General features: G+C 36.0%; 1 protein-coding gene across 1 annotated transcript in view; it reads right to left on the minus strand.

Moving 5' to 3' along the window:
- Positions 1-6,173: 6,173 nt before the first annotated feature.
- The window catches only part of TAFA2 (TAFA chemokine like family member 2), a 121,750-nt gene continuing 100,109 nt past the window's right edge, over positions 6,174-27,814 (minus strand). The window contains exons 2-4 of the mRNA XM_077168275.1: positions 10,978-11,130; positions 9,886-10,010; positions 6,174-6,266 (exon numbers count right to left, since the gene is read on the minus strand). Coding sequence (XP_077024390.1) covers positions 6,174-6,266; positions 9,886-10,010; positions 10,978-11,130 — 371 coding nt within the window. The remainder of the gene's footprint in view (positions 6,267-9,885; positions 10,011-10,977; positions 11,131-27,814) is intronic.

The following is a 27,814-nucleotide window of genomic DNA, read 5'->3' on the forward strand; positions in this document are numbered from 1 at the left end:
CAGAAATTAGGTACTTGCTATTTCGCAAGGAAACTCATCCAACATCATATGGAACTGTTATTCCCTGGCCTTAACTGTATTCTCTTTAGCCACATAGAACAGGTCTAATTTTTTTTTTTCATGTGCTATACCATCAAATAATTCTAAATGTCGTTCCTAATACAACTGTTTTGCAAAGTAAATACCTACAAAGTCCTTCGACAATCCATCTAATTACATAATATTAAGCTTCTTTGTTAGACCACTAAAAGTTGGTGCCAGAATTTTAATGGTTACTCCAGGTGAGTTCTGACCATTATAGATTAAAGCTAAACTCCATTTTTTTTTTCATTAGAAACACCACACAACTGAGGCTGTTGGATAGGGAAGGAGGGAGGGAAAAGCGAAACTCCATAACAAAAAGTTCCTTTTGGTGCACACACCCAATGCCCACCCACTTAGCCCTCACTCAGGGCGGCACCTGAAAAGAACCAATGAAAAAGTACAGCTCATCAATCCCTTATTAGCATAGCCAGAAGGGGAAGGGCCCCTCTAAGTCATTATAATGCAAGGGTTGTGACTTCAGACTGCTTTTCTCCTTTGGTAAACGCTTGCTCGCACTCACCCCCTTCGAGCATATACTTTCGCTACACATTAAAGTTTTGAGCTACACACGCTGGCCAGTCTTTGGTTGTACACACTGAGTAGTCCTTGAGTTCTTTCCTGCAGCTGAGTCAAGGACCTTAACAGCATCCACCCTTGGTTGGGGTCTAGACTTCTCTGAGAATTCCTGCAGCTCCAGCAGAGAATTCCTGGGGTTCTCAGAATTCCTGGGGCTCACCAGCATCCAGCCAAGAACTCTCAGAGCTCCCCAGTGTCCAGTGAGAATTCCCAGGGCTTACTGGCATCCAGATGAGAACTCCCAGCATCAAGGGTCTCCAGCATCAAGTTTATTAAATTATTTGGCTGTACTCACTGACTTCCAGGAATTCTTACCTCTGAACAATTATCAAGCTCTTCAATTTAAAAATAAACCTCTGATGGAATGGTAGCCCTTAGCTCTCAGGTAAAGAGATGGGAATACTGCCCTTAATACTTAATTTACAGGACAAAAACCAAAGCTTACAGATGTACTTCATAGATGCTAATGAAATTATCTAAATAGTGTTCAAACTAGATTCCATTTCAATGTGTAAACATCACAAACAACCAGAAGACAATAAGCACAATATTCAGAGTAAAACCTACAGAAAAATATTTGCTTCAAATACTACAGAAGCATCTAAATCTTAGAAGAACTTCAAAGCACTCAAACGTTACCCATTTCCCAAACTAATCATAAAAATCAGGTTAAGCTTTGAAAACATAGCCTGGATGATATATCTTTAAAAAGTTTTTGCGTTAGGGTGGTGCAGTGTTGGCTCAGTGTCAGAATTCTCTCCTGCCATGCTGAAGAATTGGGTTCAATTCCCAGAGACTGCCCGTATCAAAAAAAAAAAAAAAAGAAAGTTCTTGCATTAATTTCCAATAATTCTCTAAACAAATGCCAAAGCAGACATCTTGGTCCTAAGAAATTATTATTAATTAAGTAAGCAGCTCTTAAGTTAGAAGCAACAGATTTAAAGCATTACCTTTACTAATACTACCTCCAGAAGACCTAACTTCGGCTCAGTACTTAAGGAAAAAAAAATGCCTTCAATAGTTATTCATTTCTGCCTACATTTCTTTATAAAAAACTTGATACAGTATAGTGACTACATGGTTTCTTGTGTTTTTTCCCCCCAATGTTCAAATCATTTGAGATTTAAAATCTTATCGAATATACCTTTCACTAACTAATAGCTGCATTTCTTGTACTATAGTAAAAATTTTCACTTACTCTTTGAAAGGAACATCAAATTTGAGGTGATATACTATATTTAAATTTTCCATTAAGTTACATGACATAAATTAATTGATGCTAATGCAAAACATAAAACATGCTGTCCCTGCAGTTCTCTCCATCTCACCTAATGGCACTGCATCATTCCAGTTGCTCAGTACAAAAAGTTTCAATCCATCATGGCATCCTCACGCTACCCTTCTAACCCTAAACTCTACCCCTTGCCTTTGCTCATTCCATTCCAGCCACATTAGCATCACTGTTATCCCTAGGACATGATTTACCCAGTGCAGCTCTCATCTCAGCTATTTTGCACATATTCTTCTGGACAATTGTCCTCTAGAGAGCCGTGGGACGCATCCCCACACCTCCTTCAAGAATTCAATAAAATATTTCCACTTTAGGGGGTGCAAGCATAGTTCAGAGGTAGAATTTCTTGCCTGCCATGCAGGAGACCTGGGTCAATTCCTAGTCCATGCACTTCCCCCAAAAAACAAACAAATGAAAAACAAAAAATAATTCAATAAATGGTGCTGCAAAAATGGGATACTCACAGGGAAATACAATGAAGTGTGACCCCATTATACAGGATACAAAAAAAAAATTTCTACTTTATTTAAATTTGCAAACTCTCCTGCTTAGTGATTTCCAGTCCTCTTACCTGCTTTATTTTTTTTCCCTTGGCACCCATCACCATCTAACATACTATATATTCTACTTATTTTGTTGATTTTGTTCACCCCTTTGCTGTAGGTAGTATTCTAAATAATTCTAAGGATTCCTATCCTCTAGTTATTGAAACACTATCTAAACACTGGCATGGAGGATCTTTGCAGATGTAATAAGAGTTGCTCATCAGTTGACCTTAGAATAGGGAAATTATGCTGGATTATCTGGTAGACTAAATTTAATCACTTGAGCTCTTAAAAGGCAGAAGAATGAGGAAATTATTTGCTCCTTTTATATGATTATTAAGGAGTCACTGGCTTTCAAACAAAACTACTGTTTATTCCACCACATCACAACTGTCCTAAACCCTACACTTATCTCCCAGTACCCTCTGCTTCTTAGTGTAGTAAAAACGGGTAAGATATTCAGAAGTTCAAAAATCTTTCTTCTGAAACATAACTTCTTAATCTTTATCATTCGATGATGACTACAGTATACATAACTTGAGGGGATTAAAACAAAACAAAAACAAGCTTTAGTCATTTATTCATGTTACAAGCGTGCTTGGAAAGGAAAAATTTATAGTTATTCATTTGGGGAAACGAAGACACATAGAATTTATCACTACCAATAAAAATTAAGCTTTTGTGATTATTCAAGCATATTTGAGGGCTGGTTTTATTTTTCTACTTTTTTATTGGATGACTAATGCATACGTGTTTGTTATGGGTAATAACCTCACTGTTTAAATTATATGTTATGTCTAAAGTTTGATTTGTTGCTCTCCTCCATCAAGCATTTCTACTCTATTTTTGAACGTTAAAGTCTGGAATTGAATTATAATATCACCAGCATCCATTACCCCAATGTTTTCATCACCTCAAATAGAATCTCTGTACCCATTAAGCAATAATTCCCTCTTCCCCTCATTCCCTGGTCCCTGGTAACTTGTAATCTATGATTTGTCTTGAACTTGCTTATTCTAGCTATTTCATGTAAGTGAGATCATACTTAATTTTCATGTCTAAAAAAAGAAGAACAATAATATTCTATCTTAGTTTATTTTATGAGAATGAAAAAGGAATGTGCAAATTTTTTGGAATATGGAATTAAAACTGTCTTAATAAATTATAATAAAATTGGTTTAACAAACTATTCTATAGGAGCAATCTGTATAATAAAAAGACAATCTACTCAACATTCTCTCTTTCCCATTCATATTCTCTCTCTTGTCCTGGCCAGGTTTCAATAGTATATTAAAATTATTAAAAAGTAAAAATATTTGGCAAATTCATATCTGTAATAAAAATAAAAGGTAAGGCAAAAAAGTCAGTCAGGGAGATGCCTTAGCAGAGGAAGACGGAGAAGTAATGAGGCAGAAGAGAGAGGTCAGAGTGGTTTGAAGCATCCGAACTCCATGCTCCCTTTCTGGGTTGCAAGTGGAAGATGCACCCTGACAAGGAATGTAGGTAGTCTTGAAAAGGTGAGAGAGGTTTCCAGTAGACACCAAGTTAAAAAAAAAAAAAAAAAGACACCTACAGCCCTACGCCCATAAGAAACCGAATTTTCCCAATAATCTGAATGACCTTGGCAGCAGATTCTCCCCCAGGGCCTCCAGAAGGAACACAGACCAGGCAACACCTTGATTTTATCTTTGTGAAACCCAGAGCAAAGAAATATCTGAGCCACACTGGACCTGGACTTCTACAAAAGCTATTCAATAAATGAATGAGTGTTGTTTTAAGCTACAAAATTAGTAATCATTTGCTACAGCAACAACAGAAAACTAATATATCCCATTAAACTATAGGCCCAATGAGGAAGTCATCTCTCATTTTTAGTACCGTGCCCCAGAACCTAAAACAGCTCCTGACAATAGTAGATTGAATGACTGAATGTATATAGCATACATATTCTTTCTCAATAAATCTATATTTTATAAGGTCTTGTAAAACTTAACCCAAAACATCGAATAAAAATATTTAAAATTAAGAGCCACGGGGGCTCAGCAGGCAGAATTCTCACTTGCCATGCCAGAGACCCGGGTTTGTTTCCCAGTGCCTGCCTATGCAAAGAAAAAAAAATATATATATATATATAAAATTAAAATGTGAAAATTGAGTTAAGTTGAATACTGTTTTTTCAGTAGTTAGCAAGTAGACTTAGTTACTGCCCTACAAGTTAGCAGTGTCTATCACTTCCATGGAGCAGAACAGGAAGCAATCAAATACCACTAAAAAGTATTTTGCAAACGGTATGTTGCAAAGTATTGGTAGGTCATAAAATCAATTTAACAGGTTCAAATCAGAAGGAAGTAAGGAAGAAAGGAGGAAAAGAAGGAAGGAAAGAAAGAAGGGAGGGAGAGAGGGAGGGAGGAAGGCCAATCAAGATTTATAAGTGCAATATAATTTGAAAGCCACAGCCCTAAAGGTCATCAGGCTCTGTGCTCAGGACCAGGGTGTAATTTAGGACCAGACTGGAGGAGAGATGAAGACAAATGGATGGGACTGTGCCTTTTAAAAAAGGGCTGTTCGAGTAAGAATAACACTATCCAAAGTCTGCATTTAAATTTCCAAGGCAGGAGAGAGTACTGTAATTAAAAAATTCACACAAATTGCAAGCACCTTAAGGTAAGAAAATGAACCTTATTCCTTTAGCTTTCATCTTCCTTTGTCTTAGACCTGAAAAGCATCCCTGAACACTGTTCAAACCCACTGAAGGAGCACAGTCACAGCCTACGTATAAACTAGTAGTGTCTAGAAGGGGACAACTTGGGAGTTCAATCAGCAAAGCATTGCAAAATGTTATTTATTTTCTCTCTTACAGGGGAAATAGTAAAAACAATGCTTATCCATCTTCTAAGATTAGCCAGTTATTACTAACAAATAAATTTAGCTGGAGAGGAAGTTAGAAATGCCCTTGGCACATGGGACCAAAAAAAAGTATTGGTTAAAGGAAACTGAAATTTAATCTAGTTCAACATTCTCATTTTTTTGCAGATGAGGAAGCTGAAATAAAGGCTAATGCTGTTGACATTATGAAAACAATGTTACTCTTAACTTTGAGTCCTGTGGACCAGTTATGAGTCAGTGGACCAGTTATGAATAAACAAAAGAATAATCCAACTATAAACTATTCATTCTCCCATCCAGACACATAAGCCTTGTAAGCAGGGATCATGACATTTATTTTTGTTCTCTCATTAGTACCACCATGGTTGGGAATATTAAATAATAACTGCAGTGCACTTGGCAGAATATCCAGCACACAGTAAGGGCTAAGTGAACACTTTTGCATTTGCTTTTGTTGTTTTGATTATAATATTGACATTAGTATTATGGAATGCCTGTGCATAGGAAGTTCTCAATATCTTTTGATTTTCATTGCATTATGCATATTGGTTAAAAACATTTATGTTCTTAAAATCTATTTATACTTAAAAGGACAATTAAAAATTGAAGAGTTCTTATACGCTTACAGCATTTTAAGTAAATGAGTAAAAATGAAAGAATTCCACTTTAGTTAAAAATTACCCAGGAAATTTATTTTTAAGCATATATAGTCAATAGACCCAGCATTTATGATTACTAAAGATAATCTTTCTAGTCCCAAATATAAGGTATTGTAAAATATGAAGTTGAGTTCATTTTCCGTAGGTAATAACCAGACACAACAGCCACAGTGACCACTGGAGTTTGGATTTGGTGTCCATGCCAACCACCGAGGGCTGTAAATCCTGAAAGCAGAATGTGACTTTACATAGGAGATCTTTCACAGAGAAAGAATATCAAAACATAAAAGAAATGAATCACAGTCTATTTTTTCTGATGACTCCAACAACGTATCAAAAGACTTTTTTTCTCAAATCCTACAAGCTCTACAGCACCTTTTCCCCTTCCTTAACTTTTGTATTATATAATTAGCATATAATTACGTGCTCTTTCATACAGGAAGGACTATTCTTTTATTAATGATTCTTTTAAAAGTTCTTTATTATTTATCTTTGAATGTGATCTCAAAAGGCTTTTATACTTTTTTCTTGCTTTTTACTTAGAATTTCTCAAAGCTGTGCAAGACATGGTTACGGATGTAACACACATTTATAAGGTCTTCCACCTTTTGAATAAGAAATAGGGTTTGGGGAACAAATGTTGCATGCTCCTTTCTCTCTAGATTAAATGTTTGGAGTTTTGAAGAACATGTATGTAAATATTGGTGTTCCAACAAGGCTTTCTAATTGTGACTGTTCCCCATATTGCGACAAAAAGAAAATAGATCAGAATACATGAAAAGCTTCCTCAACCTAGTACAAAGACAGGACACTATCCACATTTACAATGGGATGCACAATTAGGTTCCAAATTAGCCTTACATGAAGAGTCTACCTAGCCCCGATCTGTAATCAGTTCTGGGGTACAGCTCATATCTGCTGAAAACAAGCAAAATTCCTCATTAGTTTGGGCTATTTTTTGTTTTTTTTTTTTTTGTTTGTTTTAACACTAGACTGACTAGAACACCCCAAATTGGATACCAACAATTACAAGGGAGGGTGAACATCACTGCAAATTTTAATCATTTCTCTAGCCATTTTGCTTGCAGTGATATTCCCACAATGCTAGCATATCTTGCGTAACACATATAGGTTTTGACTGAGAGCAGCTCCTCAGTTATATTGTAATCTATTTCTGCTTAACTTCTGTACTTTCTCACATGTGCTGGCCCTGTCAAATCAGGGTTCCAATGATTGGTTGACTCACTACAATGATACTACCGTATTCAAAATTGGCAAGTGGATAATAACTCCAATGATTAAGATATGATTGAGTTTCTTCTCAGTAACATTACTGCTATTTATGCTCGGCAGAAATTATCTCTAACACTCGCTGTGGGCAAAGTAATATTGTACCTCAAACTATTTCAAGCATTTCTCTTATTTCCTACACTTTTTGTTCTTTTTCAGGGGAGATGGCAAAGCCATAATAACTGTAGAAACTTTGCTTCCTTTGTGGCATCAGGGAAATGTACCCAACTTTGTTGTGGGCCAAACTAACATTCATAATTGCACATAATTGCCTAGCCACCTGGAGTACCAAGATGTCCCTTTAGTTGAAAATGCTTAGGTAGCTCCATTTTCACGAGCACTCTTTTCTTCTTGCGAGGGGGCAAAAGGATAGCAATTTTACTTTGATTGTATTTAAAAATCTCCTACTTTCAAGTCCCCTTCTTCTCTCTTATATGTGAGGACTGGAAGAGATCGCAAAACTAATTTAATTCAACCACCTACTGTTGTACAAATCCTCTCTACAACATCTTAAAGGACATCCTCAGTTACTAGCTGTTCTCCAGGGCAAAACAGATGAAAGAAGGATAGGAAATGTTATCCGTTTTATGTGGGAAAATGCCTTATCATTAAAACAAACTGTAGGATCTAGATGTGGCTTTTCCTACCTCAGTCTGTCATCCATCCTCTTTCATTACATTATGAAGAACTGGTGAAGCGGAGACATAATTTTGAGTATGGATCATTGAGAATATGGCCAACAGGGCCAGCAGGGAGTGAAAAAGTGCTCCCGAAACAATGTACTGGGCATATCTAGTCTCGACCTTTGCATTTCAATGATCCAGAAAGTTAAAGACATTTTTAAAGGTCTACTTCATATGAACAGAAGTATAAGGAACTTTTATCATTATTTTATCATTATTACTTAAGAATAAACTAAATTATCTAGTATAAAGTCATTAAAGTGTACAGGTTAAGAGAATAAGTTCTGGAATGAGACTGTGTGGTTTGAACCTTAATTTCCCCATCAGTGAGTTATATAACCTTGGTAAGTTATTTAACTTCTTGAATCTTTAGTTTACTCATCTGTAAAAAGAAGATAATCATATCACCTTCCTCACAGGGCCATTAAGAGGATTAAATAAGCTAATTCATGTAAAACACTTTGCTCAGTATATGGCATATCTTTTAAGTGTGCAATAAATATTTGCTTCCCCTTACCTGCTGAAGTAAATAAAAACTGAATTTAGCTGTAGAGAGTTCAATATATATATATATTTGTGCCAGAATCTCAAACCTTAAGTGAATTCCCATGAGTGCTATTTTGGACTTAGAATTAATAGTGCTAGGAAAAAAAATCTCCATGCTATAAATAACTTATAAAGAAATTTTTATATTGCCAGAATATATTTAACAAATATATATATATATATATATATTGTATCATATGTTTAATCATTAATAATGCAATCATTCTAATCCACACATCATGGACTCTATGAATCTTGTAAAGGGGTGCCAGAACTTAGCAATAAGTGAAAGTCAAGAATAATTCTGCAAAATATAATGTCATTACCTACACTATTTATATCTTGATCACATCTACATATGTCTGAGCAGCCAATGCACTACCTGATAGAACTGAATTACATATCTGGATGACATTGTAAAATAAACTTCTTGAATATGTCCAGATAAGGATTCAAAATACTACTACTGTTGATCAATTTCTTAAGTAGGCTCTACTTTCATGTAACTTTTTATAAAATACCCCCTTTTATCAGCTTTCTATAGTATTTCCCAATTGTTCAACTGTAATAAATAGTCTGCTTTCTCCACAGGGCAAAAAGCAAAACAAAACAAACCCTTTATTTGTTGATTCTATGAAGAAAATAATTCAAATTCTGAAAATCCATGATCACCATAACTAATTAGGAGATCAAAGAATACAGCTAGCTATTTTTCACTGCTCTCCCTTCCCCCAGAGAGCAGTCATTACAAACCTGAACCCTATCACTGTTTGATAAGTACTTTTTTTCTATTGATCCTGAGATTCTGACATTCCTTTCAGTAACCTATTAATCACACTGATTACAAACCTTAACCTTTAGAAAACTATTTAATGATTCAGAAATTAGGGTAATCAAAATACTTACTTTCATTAAACTGAAAGGATCTTACTTGAAAGATTTTATTGAATCACATAAAATATGAATTCTATTTTTTCAAAATTTTTTCAGTTTATTGTATTTCAGATGAATAAGGGATTGGGGTTACCTTCCCAACCATTAAACTTCAGAAAGTTTTTCATTATTGTCAGTATCTCAGGAAGGAATGAATAGTGTTTATTTATCGGATAACATGACAACTGATGGCAATCTATAGAAGATGTTACTCTGAGTGAAATAAAAATGTACTATGAAAAACATGAATTAGGAAGAAAATGGGAGAAAATGTACTATGCAAAACTGTACTCTCTCCTCTCTACAACCAGTACCTTTAGATGTTATTATACATGCCTCGCACTCTGTTAATTCAGAGATATTTTGCTTCACCAAGCTGGCTGTCCACTTACCCTAGTTGTTTTCACTTTATTCCCAGAGGAACAGCTCCATCCTTTCCGATCTGGAAGCACTTTACATTCCTCTCCCTCAAGACACGGCTGCATATGACACCACCATTTCTGTTCCACTATTGAAGCTATAGGAGATAAAAATTTCAATTCAATGGTTTCTACTGGGTCTGTTAATTCTTTGGGTACACATTTTAAAAGGAATGAAAGCCACCTGATTTTCCCACTACCGCATAACTAAGTTTTGAGATATCCTCCTCTTCTTTTGTCCAAAGGGACTAGCTCTTTCTAGATTTTCTGACTAAAAGTAATCATCATGTTAAAATGTTGCCTTCATGAAAACTATTTATATCAAAAAGAAATTATGATAACATGTACATGCACATATGTATATAAACAATAATACTATGGGCCCATGAACCAGTTTAGAATAAATATTTTAGAATCAATATACCATTTGCCATTAGTAGGCTAATAATTAGGAGGGCATTCGTTAGTTAACATGATTTTCTTTTATTGTGGGCAGTAATCCCCATCACAAAGAATGCACCGTGATAGTATGAGCACTTAACAAATTTTTGTTTATGCTAAAGCCAATTAAATAGGATGTGCCTCAGATTAAAAATACTAATATTTTGATGCACCTTCAACAAAATCAATATTTTACATGAATTCTATTCACAACTAAATATTCACTTATTTATATTTTTTATTTTTGTTTTTCACTCTTTAGAACCATACATGGGTTTAAAATCCCATGCTATGAAATCATCCATTTTCATCCTCCCTTTCTCAATTTGTTCAACCCTCCCTGCCCCTCAGTGAGAAACTGATATTTCATGTCACCAGAACAAGAAACACATCGACTTGTTGGAACATTATTATAATTCTTTTTTGGTGTAAAATTACATTAAGCCTTGGACCTTCCTCCAAAGGATTTTTAGATTTTAAGTATCTCCCAAATAGTTACATTTTGGCCATGTGATTTATCATGTGGCACCCCAGGATTGTCCCCAATCAATACCGCTATGGGGGAGCCCCAGTTCTAAACAATCTCCAATATACTATCACAATAAGCAATGGAAGAAGTCGCACCATCCACACAAGATGGGGCAGCTCGCGTGGTACCTGCCACCTGCCCAGGGAAGCAGGAGCACTTGACGGTTTGTGACCGTTCTTCTATCTTGTTCTTATTACAGCATCTGTGGAGTGCCACCACCTCGCAAGTTCCCGTCTTAACATGGTGCGCTGCACAAACAAAAACAAAAGATAAGACAACACTGAGAAAGTGTTGGACATTTCCCTCCTTCTCTTTACTTCTAATTACACTAAATATAGCTCTATAAGGGAGCCACCATGCATGAAACTAGAAATACAATGATGCTAACTCCATAACGCAGATTTGATTTCTTTTCTAAATGTAGGAGGACCATCTCTGTCAGTAAATGCTTGGTGAAGCAGGAACAATTAGCGACTAGATTAGAATGGTAAAACAGTCTGAATTATAGAGGCAATATATATGATGCCATCAGAAATAGATTAATTTTCAGATGATTTTTTTCACAACATTTTGTTCAACATGTTAATCAAACTCTGGTGAAAGGGAGGGAGGGAAGAGATCTAAACAAGATATCCTGCAATAGGGCCCAAATCACCCCATTCTCAAAGTGGGTGGGGTTGAACAAGTTTATGTTCTTCTTCTGAGGAGAGTGTGTAGACCAGGTAGGGAATCTCTTCTCAGGGTGTGGCACAGGGTGGACTCCTGTCTCTTCAGCAATCTGCTCATTCTCATTGGAAATGTACCAATTGGATGATTCTTGAAATTGCTACCGCTGACTTGGAAATCCCAGACAAAGGACCCAGGACCATTACTTTCAATTTTTCTTAAGGAGAAAATTGCTACCAATTGGCAAAAAAAAAAAAACACAGCCAGATTTTGGATGGATTTATCTGGTAGCTAGAACCCTGGAAATCCAGTCCAATCGGTTGTGAGGTTCCTCTACGCATTTCATTAATGTGGCAATAAGGCCACTGAGCTTTCTGAGACACTGAAATTTTGGATCTCACTTATCAAATTATGGTAGGATTCCAGTTAGATTTCATCTTTATTTCTGCTTTTCTTCTTCAAAGTATTAAGCCTAGTATGAAATGATTAAGTCAAACATTTCATCCACTAAAAATAAAACCTGCTTGAAATAAAAAAAAAGTTGTTAAATTTGTATGCTTCCAAGAAATTTTTACAAATGTGATAAATATAAAAACTGAAATCTAAATAGAAAACAGGATCTAAAGTTCTTTAATGTTATAAATACAATATTGCAATGCTTTACAACAGACATTGTAAAAGAGATCAGCACATCATACATTTATATTAATTCTCTCCAAGGACATATGAGGGACCAGAAAGCAGTAACTCAGTTCAGATTGCTTGTTTAGATTTTTTCTTGTAAGAGAGCATTCACACACATTGTCCACATCTCAAATCCTCCAACTGAGACCAAGAACTCAGGTGTAGCAAACAACTTTGCCATATAATCCTCGAAAGAAATTTCAAGAGGTAGATACCATTTTCTGCTACTGCAAATACATACAAGTATAGATGTGTTCTGTGCTTGATTCAAACACAAGTCTACTTCTATGAAAGACAAAAAATTTTAAAAGCCAGACTTCTACTCCTATACTCCCATGGTCAGAAAATGTTTGATGGGCTAAGGATGAGTCAGTTTGTTTTAACTTATTGAAACGAGCACTATTTTATACAATCAATATATTGCTTTCTACAATGTACTCTACTTACATTTTAAGTTAGTGAATATTAGGCATCAGCCTTGTTCTGAGCCCTGAAGATACAATAATGAATAAAAGGGACACAATTCTTACCCTCAAAATGCTTATATTCCTATAGGAAAACCGAACAATAAATACCTAAATTAAATGGGACAATTTTAGATATTCAGGTAACATGATTGAAATTAATTAAGCAGAGAAGTTATATGTTAACAAGTGTCTTAGGGAAGTCCTCCTGAAAAGGAACCTCAGGCCTGAACTAAAGGATGAGAAGTAAGCATTCCATTATGAAGATGGAAGAAAAGAGAGCATAGAAAGCAGAAGGAGCAGCAAATGACAAGGTTCTGAAATGGGGAAGAGTGTGGTTTTCCCAGGACAGGAAGATGGCCATGTGACTTCATATGGTTGAATGCTTGAAAGGTAGAGGGAAATGTCATGGAAATGTAGGGGCTGATATGCCACGATAAGGATATTGGAGTTTATTCTCATTGAAAAAGGAAGCCCTTGGGTAGAAATGGTATCACCTCATTTATTGTTTAGAAGGTTACTCGAGCTGCTCTTTGGAGAATGGACTAAATAGGGCAAGAGCGGAATTAGGGATACCAGCTACAAACCAGTTGCAGGAGTTTAGATCATAAAGAATGGAATTTAGACTGTAGTAATAGCAGCAGAGTTGGGAGAAGTAGCAAGTTAGGGATATTTCAGTGTAGAGTTGGTTTAACTTGTTAATGGGCTGAATGGGAGCTGTGAGAATAAAAGGACTCAGGGATTTCTAGGTATGGTCTGACCAACCAGAATGTGATGGTGACACTAGATGGAGAAGACCTGGGGAAAGGGAGATGAGCAAAAGATTGGTAAGATTTGGATAGGTATAGTTCTATTTTGGTCATGGTAAGTTTGAGATTTTTATAAGATGTCCATATAGAAATATAAATCAAGTAGCAACATTTATAAAATGGAGCTTAGGGGAGAGATCTTGTCTGAAAATATAAATTTAAGAGACCTAAACCTCTTAAGTGGCATTTAAAGCCATGGAATGAAGAAGATTTTCAGGAAAAAGTTACCAATATAGAAGACATGGAACAGCACAATCCAAAACTTAGATCTGATGTTGAAAAGCCAGGAAAGAAGATCAGTAGGAAACCATACATGAGGTAAAAGGCAAAGCACATGAGATGAACGAATAGAAGATCACGGAATAAAATGTTTCAAGAAGTCAGGATTGGTTGCCTATGTCAAATGCTGTCATAAGACCCAGTTAAATGAAAAGAAATAATTTTTCACAAAGAATTAAAATAAGAGCTAAGACCATAAAACTCCTAGAAGTAAATGTAGGGAAGCATCTTAAAGATCCTGTGGTAGGAAGTGGTTTCTTAGACTTCACATCCAATGCACACCTAGTAGAATGGCCACTATCAAGGAAACAGAAAACTACAAGTTTTGGAGAAGATGTAGAATAACAGGAACACTTATTCAGTGCTGGTGGGAATGTAGACTAGTGTAGCCATTGTGGATGACAGTCAGGTGGTTTTTCAGAAAAGCAAATATTGAATTGCCAGATGAACCTGTAATCCTACTACTAGGTATATACTCAGAAGAACTGAAAGGACATAAATAGACATCTCTACACCAATGTTCATAATGGTATTATTCACAAATGCCATAAGATGGAAACATCCAAAGTGTCCATCAACTGATGAATGGATAAACAAAATGTGTATATACATACAATGAAGTATTATCCTCTATAAGAAGGAGGCATGCGACAATATGGAAGAACCTTGAGGACATTAAGTTGACTGAAATAAGCCAGACACAAAAAGACAAATGTAGTCTTACTAATATGAACTAATTAAAATGAGCAAAGTCCTGAAATTAAATTCTATATTAAAGGTTACAAGGAGACAAAACAAGGATAAAGAATAGGGAACTGATGTGTAATTTGTACAGAATTTTTAATAAGGTTGATTGTAAATGGAAATGGATAGAGGTGATAGTAGCACATTACTGTAAGTATAATCAACAGCACTGAATTATGGGTGTGATTATGGTTGAAAGGGAAATTTTAGGGTCATGTATGCCACTAGAAGGAAAGCTAGAGGATAAAATATGGGACTGAATAACATAGTGAGCCCTATTGTGGATGATGACTGTGGTGAATAGTGCATATGTAGGAAAGTTCTTACATGAATAGGACAAATTTACATCGCTATTAGAAGATGCTAATAATAGGGTGATCGATGGCAAAAAATATAACTAATGCAAACTATGGACTATAGTTAACACTAATATTGTACTATTTCATCAATTGTAACAAAGGTACTATAACAATGCTAAATGTCAGTAATAGGGGGAATAAGGGATATGGGATTTTTCTTTTCAGAGCAAAGAGAATTTTCTCAAATAGTTTGTAGCAATGGATGCACAATTCTGTGACTATACCAAAAGCCATTGATTGTACACTTTGGATGTATTGTATGGTGTGTGAATAAAACTTTTTTTTTAAAAAAAAGTAATATGGTATATGGTTAAGAGCATAGACTCCAAAGTCAGAGTAGGTGGGTTCAAATCCAAGTTCTTCTTACTAGTTGCCTGACCTTTGGAAAGTTACTAACATCACTGGAAGGCAGTTTTCTCATGTTTAAAATAAGCACATTAATAGTGCCATTTCCTAGAGTTAAATTAAGGATTAAATAAGTGACTATATATTAAGTGCTCAAAATGCTACCTGCCTGATAGAGGGCACCCTTGTTAGCTATTATTATTATTGTTAGTATTCAGTCTTGGTAAGAATCACTTTAGTGGAATGGTGAAAATAAAAAGCATGATTGAAGTAAGGTTAGTAGAAAACAGAAGTCAATGTGTGGAAATGACTATAAAACTTTTATTCAAGGAGATTTCTATAAAAGGAGGAATGAAATAGAACAATAGCTGGAGTGAAGCTTGGAGTCAAGGGAATTTTTTTTAGTGGATGCTATTGAACTGTTTGTCTGCTGGAATGATTGAGTAGAAAGGGAAACTGACAATATGAGAAAGAAAATGGAAAATTAGAAAGGAAAGTTCTTGAGAGAGAAAATGTAATTGAGATCCAAGGCACGTGGTGGGAGTGGCATTCGATTGGTGTGGCGACAGTTCATTCATTTTAACAGAAGTGCAGGCTGAGTGTGTGGGCACCGAGGAAGTTAGGTGTGAGCATCAAAGAGAAACAAGGTCAATTACCTGCCCCTCAGTCATAAGGCACATGGGAAAAGAGAAGAAAAATGTCATGCATTGTGGACAAGGATGTGAAGGAAGTGACACACATAGGGGATAGGCAGGTTTCATTTAGGAAAAAAAAGGTTAAGATGACATTCAAATAAGAGGTTAGAGGATAGAAGAGAGTTAGTTGCCCCCTGTAAAGTGCTGAGGACACAGTGGTAAGGTCTGGGATGGAAGATGGGCTGGGATTACACCGTCGATGGTTATAAGTGTCTCTGTGGTGATAAAGGATTTGGGTGTTTGCACATTTGATTGGTTTTGGGGGGGAAACAGAGATGTGAGCGATGAGGAGATTACTCCCGCAAGTCTGTTAATGCAAGCAGGGTGAAAGACAAGGGATTATCAGGGCTTCTTCAGAGAGTAATGCTGTTAGGCTGCACACTGAGCTGAGACAACTTGGCAGAGTGCTCTGAGGATGACTGGGCTCTCCTCTTTCCCCTAGTACTGTGATTATTAGGAGCACACAGTGAGGTTCTACTGACCTCTTGTGAGAAAAGCATCATTTTAGCACCAAGTCAATTTTACCATCTTAAGGAGATTTTAGTACACATCAGAGAAAGGAATAGAAAGGTAAAAAACAAAAATTCTGCATCTGGTCTCCTGTTCCCAATGCCAACATCAGAATTCTTTTCTAGTTTGCTTGACAAGAAATACAAGAGTCTGTAAACCTACAACTTCCCCTATAAAAGAAAACGAAGATAAAGTTATATAGTAGTCATTAATATTGTTCCCCTAACTAATTCCATTCTCTCCCTTCTAGACGCAACATAATATTGCACTTCTCCACCCCATTAAATATGGATGTGGTGATGCAATTTGCTTTGGCCAATTAAATGAAAGCTAAAATAACATGGATCACTTAGGAGAAGCAAAGGAATCAGTCTAAGTGGAAGCTTTCAGAGCTAATGTGCAATTAAGGTAATACTTTACTGTGTAATCTCTTCATCTATTGTGTAAGAGATGACTGTGTAACCTCCTTACCAGCCAGAGCAACCAACAATGAGCTTGATGATAGAGAATCCTTCAGTCTGTGTCCCCAAGTGAGCAGACATGGAACAGAGACCACAGTCATTCATGATGCACCTATGAGTGAGAAGTAAACCTTTTCATATTATAAGCCTCCAAGATTTGGTTGATTGTTACTGCTAAAAATTTGACTTAACTGTAATTATACAGTAGTCTTTCTACTGCTTTTCAGATTTTTCAGTAGGGTTTTTTTCCCAAAATGTATTAGCTGGAGACTTAATCAATGAGCATGATATCTCAAAACCTGGATTGTCCTATGTTATGCAGAATAAAGATTAAAAAGAAAACATTTGGATATTTACATAATTCAAGAACTGTACAGGACTATCCCATAATGGGACAATTGCATTGGCTAAATTTGGTAGGCTGGCACACTGGTGAAGAAGTGTGTCTTTCTTCTGGGAAGAGAAAGGAGATGAAACGATGACCATATGGTACAAAGGAGAAAAGGGTAAAATGGTAGCTTCAATGGGAAGAAAGAGAGGCATGTACACCTTCAGAGAAGAAGGTACTAAATGTTAAAAGATTGATAATAAAGGTGACTAGGAAAAGCAGTTGGTAACCTGGCAGACACAATACCTTCCTGCTCTGTCCTTTCTTTTCCTAGCCTGTGAATGAAATGCACAGAAACCTAAGCTGAGATTCCTGGTAAGAAATGGAACTTTGTGAAAAACTCTCTCAGCCTTTATTTGGCTTATTTAAACTGGAAGCATAAAGCTTTTTGGGGGGAAAGTAAAGGGAATAATTAACCTTTTAAGATTATAAATGGTAGATATAGAGTATAGGTAGAGATAGGTAGATAGAGTAGGAGAGAGAAATAGTCATAGATGGATGGATAGATGGATAGGTAGATAATCTCATACTCAAAGAGTTTAAGGACATAGGTAGGAAAAATGGACTCTTCAGTATTTGGGTTAATATGCCAAGTAAAGTGAGCACTCCAAAGAAGGAAACTGAAACTTCGAGCAGAACTTTGTTCACATAAAAGTATTGCATATGAACATATATGCATAGTTTCCTTATTTTTCTGCTGAGTATCTTACAAATTCTTGTAGACAAAGACTAATTTTTCATGTAAACTGCTCAGTATGTGGTATGTGTTTAATAAATTGTAAACAAGCAATTTAGGAAGATAAAACTAATTCCTGTGGTTTCCCCTTAAAAGGTTAATGAGACTGTAGGAAATTCAAGCATTTACTAGAATATTCTACACACATTCAGACAGGGCCCATGGTAAACTAACCTAATCAAATATTAGGACTTTCCTAATTAACAAAATAGATTCCACAGAAGATCAATTAGTATCGTATTAAAATGATGCAAGACCCCCTGAAGACAATTTAAATGAAAAAGAACAGTTTTCTTCATGTCACAATTTCCAAGTTACCAAAAAAAAAAAAAAATTCTGATATTTTTTCCACCATGGACATGATATGTAAATGCAGTGTTGTCTCCTACATTTTTTTTTTTGTGAAGTGACACCAAAGACCTACAGGCTTCATTAAATTCTCATGAAATACGGATACCAACTCTTATCCAGAGCTATTTGTTGATTTCCATGGTTATGACCGTCCATGTCTCACTGCGGCAACAGGATCACTGGCCCTGCAGTGCCTTAGAAACATGGCTTTAAGAGACTTCCTATTAAAATATATCTTAAAACTCTTAGATGTTTTTCAAAGCTACTAGGACATATATTCTGGCATGAAGTCCTATAGGGCACATTACCAAAATCTTTGTTTCCAACTGCATTTTTACATGTTGAAAGGTGTTTCCCCATATGAAAAAAACTCCAGATAAAATGACATTTGGTTTGTGCGTATGCATAGATAAATATTTGCATACAATATATAATATCAAAGTATTATGTATATACATAATAGGGTGAATTTCATTCTTTTACTCATCACTTGTGAATAAACCATCAAAAAGTAGATAAGGAAAAGTGAGTTTTGAGAAAATTAATTTTTATATAAATCAAATACCTTGAGTAGAGTAAAAATAATTCATTCACTCTAGAAGTAATTTATGGAATAACAGTAATAGCTAATACTTAATGAGCATTCACTCTATGCCAAGTATTATTTCATTCAATCATCACAACTATTAAGGAAGAAAATATAGTCTTCCCCAATTTACAAATGAAGAAACTGAGCCACAGAGATATTAAGTAATTTACCAAGTAAACCAGCTGGAAAGGGTCAAAACTAGAGCTCAGAATCCAGGCAGTTTGTTTATAGTAACCATGATCTTAACTCTATCCTACATGGCCTCTCCTGTGGAGCTCCAAACATATGCAACTTCACTTCTTGAAGGTTTAGAGGAATGATTTAAGTGTATCAATATCCCCACACACAATGCCTGGTTGCCTAGAAATGACATGGGCTCTGAAAATGAAATTATTGGGTCCAAGCCTAGCTTCACCTATATTATACTTGAATAAACCCTGAAACAAGTCCATTTAGCTTTCAAAGAATTGGTTTCCTCATCTCAAAAATGGCCCCATAGAGTCCTTATGAAGACCAAATGTGACAATGTATATGAAAATGCTTTGAAATTGTATACATTATTTAAATGTATCTTTACTTTTACTATTAATATAATTAATGAATATCAAAACGGCACAACACATAAATAAGGAACAAAGATATGACTGTTAGGGAAAGTTACCTATATTCCATAGAATGTCTCATTTCATATTTCATATCTCAATATGTATATTTAATTGTGTCGGCATGAAATGCATGCTTAAAATATACATTCTCACACTTAAACTAGAGGAGAGTAAATTTAGCACCAAGTTGTGAATTCGTTCCTGTACGCTTTCATCTCCATTAGAGAGATCAGTCCTTTTTCGTACTCTGGCTTGTCTCATTGATTCTGAAATTTTATTTTTCTCCATAAACTCCTATTTAATAGTTTTACCCGGCTTGTCTAGTTCCCCAGAGAGTCTGTATTACCCCTTCTAAGCAGAAATAAAGCATCACCTACATGCTCCAATAAGCATCTGAAATGCAGCCTAGTTAGTGGATTTAGGTTGCTGTAAATCACTTTGAATAGAAAAAAAGTGCTGAAACAAAAATTTTTGAGACACCTAATTTCTCACTTTAATTCATTAGAATGAGAAAATAGGGTACATTTTTAGACTTTCATGCTGAAGCAATCCAATTAAAAGAAATGGTCATTTAAGTAGCTGAAAGAAATTTCAAAAGTTCCCATAATTTGTGAAGTCAGGATGATCAAGGACAAAATAGCCAAGTGCCAGAGGTATTTTTACAAAGTCTGTTTTCTAAAACTGCTCTACTTTTATTTGGAAAAAAATAAAATTATTGGGGTTGGGTGGGATAGGGTAAGATTGCTACTAAAGTAAAGTAACCCCATAATTTCTGTTTAACAGTACAGCTTCTATTAGTAAGAACAAGCTTTCAACCAGAGGAAATCCCCAAGTCTATTCTCAGGAGAAAGAAGCAAAACAGGAGATTCACTCGGGGAGAATTTTTTGATTCCTTGCCCCTCAGCTCCATCATAAACATCTTCTACATCCATATTTCAAATGAGAATTGATATTGAGAAAGATTAGCCTAAATAAATAGTGGCTCCCTTATAAATGATCCAGTAACTTCTGCTTATAAGGTCTTTTCTGAACAAGAGGAACTAGAACTCAAATCTCTGGAAATTTGATCTAAAAGCCACAGAAGTGCCAGGTAGAAATGGGCACTTGATGAGAAAGGTCACCTGGTATCAGAAGTCAGATGACCAGAGAGAGCTTTGTGCATGACTCGGGATAAAGGGCGGAGACTCGGAAAAAGCAGTCAGTGAGAATCCTGTATGAGACAGAGAGAGAGAGAGAGGTAAGAGATAAATGAGCAGACAGGCCCATGAACTGCCTCAGTTGTCTGCTCTTTATGAAGCCTTTGTGAAAATTTCCCTGAGTTCCTGAAAATACCTTATAGAATAGGCTTCAACGATCTTCCTTCCTCCTGAGGTAATTCAATACAGTGTCTGTTCCTTGATACAAGAATATGCTGACAAGATTACTTCTTTTCTTTAATCAAAATTACAATGAATAAAAGCTGATTACCAGCTAGATTTGCTCTTTACCTACTTTTAAAGGAAAGATACAAATTCCCACCTTCAAATTAGGATCCAGGAAACTGTCAGTTCAACTTTCTATAGTTATTTTTTAGTGAAAAGTGATGTTTCAAATGACCCTGAAGTCATCTCTAAATCTTATGAAGGGAAAAACGCTCATTTCTTTTTTCTAATGGACTAGGTTATTAATAAGATTTTCCACTTAAACCTAAATTACTCAAAAAAAATTAAAAAAAAGAACCACAACAGCCCCAATTCCCAAACACTGTATTTGCATGTTTAATAATATTCAAGAAGTATTCCTAGGAAGGATTTTGGTGCAGCCCAAGGGCTTCTTGAGTCAAATGACAGAGTTTATAGAAACAACAGTGAACAAAAAGATGGAGATTTTGACTCTAGTTCATAGTTCTCTATCCTTAAAGTGTGTAACCATGAAAAAGTAAATCACTTAGCTCGCTGGGCCTCTTTCCTTATCTGCAAAATGAAAAACTCAGACTAGATTAACTCTAAGATTCCTTCCAGTTCAAAAATTCTACGAGGTTATCAAATGATAGTTTTATTATAATGAGTACAACATATGAGACCTATCAGAAAATAGAAGTCAAAGTAAGACCTTTTCAATCTCTTCAAAAGAATACTAATTAATTTCATTAAGTCACCGAACTTAATGAGCAATTGAGAAGGGAGATTATGAAATTTATATTTTGGGTGTATTTCTTCTTTGTATGAAGTCCTATCTTAACTGCATAGTGTAAGATTCACTATGAAGTCCACCTGCATCCTCTCGTTGCTTTAGGTACAAAACAGCTCGATGTCAAGTCTGAAACACATTATAGCACAGTGGTTTAAATGAGGAATCTGAAGTGAGATGGCCTAGGTACAGATGTAACCTTTAAAAACCAGTGCCTTCCTATCAACTTAGTCCCCTTTTTCCTTTCTTACTGAGCACACAGCTACACCACATCTCTCATCCTTCCTGGCAGTTAAGTGTGAGCATGTGACATGTGGAATGTGGGTAGCTGAGAGGTCTCTAAAACTTCTTACTCCATTAGATACTCTTTCTTTTTCTCTTTCATGAAATAAAAACACCCTTGGAAGACGTGTTGTAAACAACAAAGCCGCCATTAGTCTGGACCCCCTGGATGACTGTATTGAAGATCCTGGATTTCATGTGAGCAAGGAATACATTTAGACTATGTTAGGCCCATGAGATTTCAAGATATATCTATTATAGTAGCAAGCATTAACTGATACATAATAATATTCCCATTAATGGATCTAAGGGGGTTCTAATACAGCCCAAGTGCTTCTTAAGGGAAAGGGCACAACGAATTGAAAGAGCAGAGCACAGAAAGATATCATTTGTAGAATGGAATTTATAGTATCATCTATCATAAAAGGTCGTAAAGAGGATTAGTTGAGTCAACACCCAAAAATATGCTTATACCTGGTAAAGGGTGAGTGTAGCCATATTAAGGACACTGGGAAGATCTTACTCAGACCTTGGAATCTATTTATACAATGCAGATATCTAAGATTGCATCAGAAATTCTTAGAAACTTTAAGAACAATAGATAAAAGCCAACATTGTCATTTTAGAGAAAGGAAATTGATGTTTAGAAAGCATAATCCTAGTTCAAGATCGCAGAGTTTTAAAATGGAAGATTCATAATTAGAACTCAGGTCTCTTGATTTCTAGTTTAATGTCACTTCCATTACCTAAACCCCTACAACCCTTTGGTCACCAAACTTCTAATTCTGCCTTCTACACCTCCTTCATCTTCCTCCTTCCTCTGTATTCTCATTGTACTGACTTAGCTTAGGCCTCCAAAGCACCTTTCCTGGCATAACCACAAAGGTCCACTGACTGGTCTCCCTAACTGCCAGCTTGCCTCCACAACCCCACTTTACCATCCTAAATAAATGCTGTCATGGTAGAGCTTTTCAAAAGCAGGTCCACAGTATGAAACCTTTTTGGATACATCACTTATTATATGATACACTCAAACTCCTGAGAATAGCACAAAATGTCCTCCATCAGCCCGTCTCTTACTTCTCCAGCCTCCCTTTCCTGGGCACTCTTGTTATACACCACACCGAAATTATATAAATTATTTTCAGAATCTTATATACAGCACATTCTTCACATCTCTGTATCTTTTCTTGGGTCCTCTCTCCTTTCTTGAATCCTTGCTCCCTTTTCTACCAGCAGAAAATTACTTGATGAAGCTGTTCATTAACCCCACATGTAGACTAGACCTTTGCCTTCTATGATTAATGTTTTTGTACTTATTCTTACTTATATCTGAAACACATGTAACAGATGAACTTCAATTATTTCCTATATCTAATTTTTTATTTTTATAGTTACATCCCCTTCTGTATGCTGTTTTTTTTTTTTTGTACATATAGATATACCTTAAAGCCAGTAATAAAGCTATAAATGGAAGAAATCAGTACTGTCAAGAATGAGCATAATCTTTGCCTTCTAACTACACTATACAAAATCTTTTCTCACACATGGAAGGTTTGCTTTGTGTCCAGTGATAGACATGAAAAGCAAACTTAGGGTTATTGCTTCTCTACACTTGAGCAATTTCAATATGGAACAGCCAAGTTCTGAGTGTCACTTTAAATCAAAAGATATAAATCCTAACTCAAATTATTAAGGAAGGGGCGGGCCGCGGTGGCTCAGCGGGCAAAGTGCTTGCCTGCTATGCCGGAGGACCTCGGTTCGATTCCCGGCCCCAGCCCATGAAACAAAATACAATAAAACAAGAAAATGTTTAAAAATGTTTCCCTTTCTTCCTTCCTTCCTTCCTTCTATCCTTCCTTCCTTCTCTCTGTCTTTCCTTTAAAAAAAAAAAAAAAAAAAAAAAAAAATTATTAAGGAAGACCAGGTGAGACTTTTCAGTTTTTATTAAACAGATGCTATTGGCTTTTCTAAAAATTATATCCTGTACTACCCATTTCACTGAGTAAGGATTTTATACCTTCATATCAGTTAGGTTATATCTGTTGCTGATAGCTGACGAAAATTCCCTCTTAAAAATCACTTTAGAATTTATTTATGATGTGAATTTCAAATTAGAATAGAGGAAGAGCAAAGTGTAGAAAGAGAATCACTGGTCAACAAGTCCGGAAATCTGTGCCCTAGTTTGCTCTCCTCTACTAACAAGAAAGTCTTGGCCAACTCAAGAAAAAAAAAAAAAAAAAACTTGGCCAACTCATTCATACATTGAAGATTCATTCAATGCTGAGTGCCAGGCCCTTCGCTATGTCCCAGGGACACAAAGCCAGAGGAAACCGCCCCTGCTTTAGGGGAGTTTAGAAGGTAGCAGAGGGAGAGAAACATACACACAAAAGGAGTTAAAGGAGCCCTGATGAAAATAGTCACAGAGCACTTTTGAGTGCGCATACTCCAAAGAGCAGGAATCAATTCTATACAAGGAGACTAGGAGTGAGAAGGTGGCTGGGGAAAATTTCATAAAGGAGATGAGGCGAGAAGCTTGAATGCTTGTCGAGTCATATCAGCATCATGGCCTCACTCGGTTTACTGATTTGAACTAGATGATCTCTAAGCATCCTTCTGCTTCTAAATTTTGATAATTCTATGTGTATATTTAATAATATATTAAATAATGTATTATTTAATAATAGTACAGAAAGGTACATATGAAAACAGAATTTGTGTTTGGTTTACATGTATATATATTTTATCACAGTATAGATACTCTAGAGTCCTATATTGAAATGTCTCTAATATAAATCTTTCTAAAACACTTATCTTCCTTTTAAACAGCATATCCTAAATAAAATGTAACTTTTCAGTGTCGATTTTGGCCATTATTATAAGCATCCAGTCCTGGGGTGCATTGGAAGTGAAGCTTCTGCAGATGCAAAAATACTGGACGTTGTGTAAAATGTGGTAGTAGATGGACACTGGTATTGGTTACTTTGGTAACTCACCTTTTTCCCCTGGAAGTGGAGTGAGTGAATGTGCACAATAATGTGCCCTTTTGGATGGAGTAAATGACCACCATTCAAGAAAACTAATTAATGAATAAAAGGCAAGTTTCTGATGGAAAGCAGCAAAGCATCTAGTGGTTAAAGAAGGAATCAGACAAATGCCAGTAATTGAGAAAGTTACTTGAGAAAGTTACTCACTCTAAAGCTTCAGTTTCCTCATCTGCAGAACAAGAATAATAAACCTATTCCTCAGAGTTGTTAGGAGTATTAAATAAGATAAAGCAGGTAAAGTTCTTTACACTAGCATGTAGACAGTGGTTGGTGATTGCTGGCTATTATCATTATCACCATTACAAATCCAGGGAAATATGTATTATCTTATGAGAACATTCTTCAGGGTAAGGGGTACAAAAGGTGGCAATGGCTTTCAGTGAAATTAACTTATGGCAGTAGTCCTTGGCATACCTAAAAGGCTGTAAATACCATGAATAATTGCATAGTAGTTGAGAATGAAGATTCTAGAGCCAGTCTACTTGTATTCAAATTTTAGCTCTGCCACTTATATGCTGTGTAACCTTTGCCAAGTTAAAGAACTTTTCTCTGCCTTAGTTTCTTCATTTGTAAAATGAGGCAAATCCATAGTAGCTGCCTCATATGGACTGAATTACAACTCCCCCCTGAAAGATATGTCCAAGTCTAAACCACCAGTATCTGGGAATATGATCTTTTTTTTTTTTAGAAATAGCATCTTTGCAGATATAATTAGTTAAGGATCTCAAGATACTATTATCCTATGCCTATTGTCCTTTAGAAGAGCAGAAGACACAGAGACATAGAAAAGAAGGTGATGTAAAGATGGAAGCAGAGACTGAAATGATGCATCTATAAACCAAGGGAGGCCAAGGATTGTTGGAACAACTGGAGCCTGGAAGAAGCAAGGAAGGATTCTTCCCTAGAACCTCAGAGGGAATATAATCCTGCTGATACCACATTTCAAACTTCTGGCCTCCACAGCTGTGAGAGAATACATTTGTGGGTTTTTTTTTAATGTGAAATATAATATATATACAAAAAAGCAATAAATTTCAAAGTACATTGTAACAAGTAGTTATAGAACTGATTTCAAAGTTTGGTATGGATTACAGTTCTACAGTCTCAGGTTTTTCCTTGTAGCTGCTCCAAGACACCGGAGACTAAAAAGAAATATCAATATGATTCAGTGGTCATACTCATTTGTTAAATGCTAACTTCTCCATTATAACTCCTCCTTCTCCTCTGATTCTTCTCCCAATCTTTAGCAATATTTGAGTCATACTCATTCTAACTTTTTTATTTAAAAGGGGTATCAATGATATGGGATGAGGGGTTAATGTTCTTGGAGATACTGGCATCTCTGGACTTATTCTGGACTTATCAGATCTAGGAACAATCTGAAGGTTTTAGGTCTCTGAAAAGTAAATTTGCAAGTTTAGAGCTCAGATAGAACTCTGAGTGTTCTTTGGGGTTAACAGGAATGATACTGGTTGGGGTTTGGCAAACCGTGGCAATTAGCAATATCTGGCAGAAGTTTGTATAAGGGTAGCCTCCAGAATAGCCTCTCAACACTTTTTGAACTCTCCTAGCCATTGATACCTTATTTTGTTACATTTCTTTTTCCCTTTTAAGTCAGGAAGTCATTGTCCATCCTGTGGTGCCAGGGCCAGGCCAATTCCTGGGAGTCATGTCCTACGTTGCCAGGGAAACTCACACCCCTGGAAGTCATGTTCCACATAGGGGGTAAGGTAATGATTTTAGTTGCAGAGTTAGGTTTAGAAAGAGAGAGAGGCCATATCTGAGCAAAGAGGTTCTCTGGAAGTAACTCTTAGGTATAATTATAGGTAGATTTAGCTTCTCCACTACAGAAAATAAATTCATGAGAGCAAGCCTCAAGATCAGGGGCTTAGTCTATTAACTTGCAAGTCCCTAGTGTTTAAGAGACTATCAGGGAATTCCCAGGTGGGGAAGTCAAATAAAAGTGTTTTCTCCAGTCCTTCAATGGACTTTGCCAATACTTAAAAAAAAAATTTTTTTGTCTGCTGTATGGCAGGGTCACATTTCACTCTTTTTCCATGTGAATATCCCATTATTGCAGCACCATTTGTTGAATTTTTGTTTGATTGTTTTTTATTGTTGTTGGTGTTGGTGATTTCTTTGTTTGGGAAGTGCTGGGTAATTCTAATTCTTCTCAACTCTGGGATGTATCTGGGTATTAGATAAAGCTACACAGAATTACAAACCCTTATTCCCATTCTGGGTTCGATGTGTTTGGGTTGTTTAAATGAACTATCCAGACAGGTTAAGCTATACAAAAAAATTAGGTTTTGAACAATTTAAAGCTTTCTTCCTTTGGTCTCATACAGTAGGTGAAGTTCTAAAATACAGACACTGTCATCCTGTTAGCCCGTATTCTGATCTACCTTAGTCCCAATCCAGTCGGCTTCTCTCTTATCTTTAATTGAAGTCTGATCTCTTTTTCAGTTTCAGTTGTATGTAGCAACGCCAACTTTCCAAGCTGCAAAACTCCAACTCTGAGTCTTAGGTGTCACACAGGTAGCCAGAGCTCCAGGGAAATAACAGGTTATACACATATAGCATAGTCTCTCAGAATCAAAATAACACCTAAAGCTTATGTGCTGGTTTGAAAGGATGTAGGTCCCCTAGAAAAGTCATGTTTTAATCAAAATCTCATTTTTTAAAGGCAGAATAATCCCTATTCAACATATACTTTTGAATCTGTAATTAGATCATCTCCCTGGAAATG

The sequence above is a fragment of the Tamandua tetradactyla genome, chromosome 7, assembly GCF_023851605.1.
Source record: "Tamandua tetradactyla isolate mTamTet1 chromosome 7, mTamTet1.pri, whole genome shotgun sequence".
NCBI lineage: Eukaryota > Metazoa > Chordata > Mammalia > Pilosa > Myrmecophagidae > Tamandua > Tamandua tetradactyla.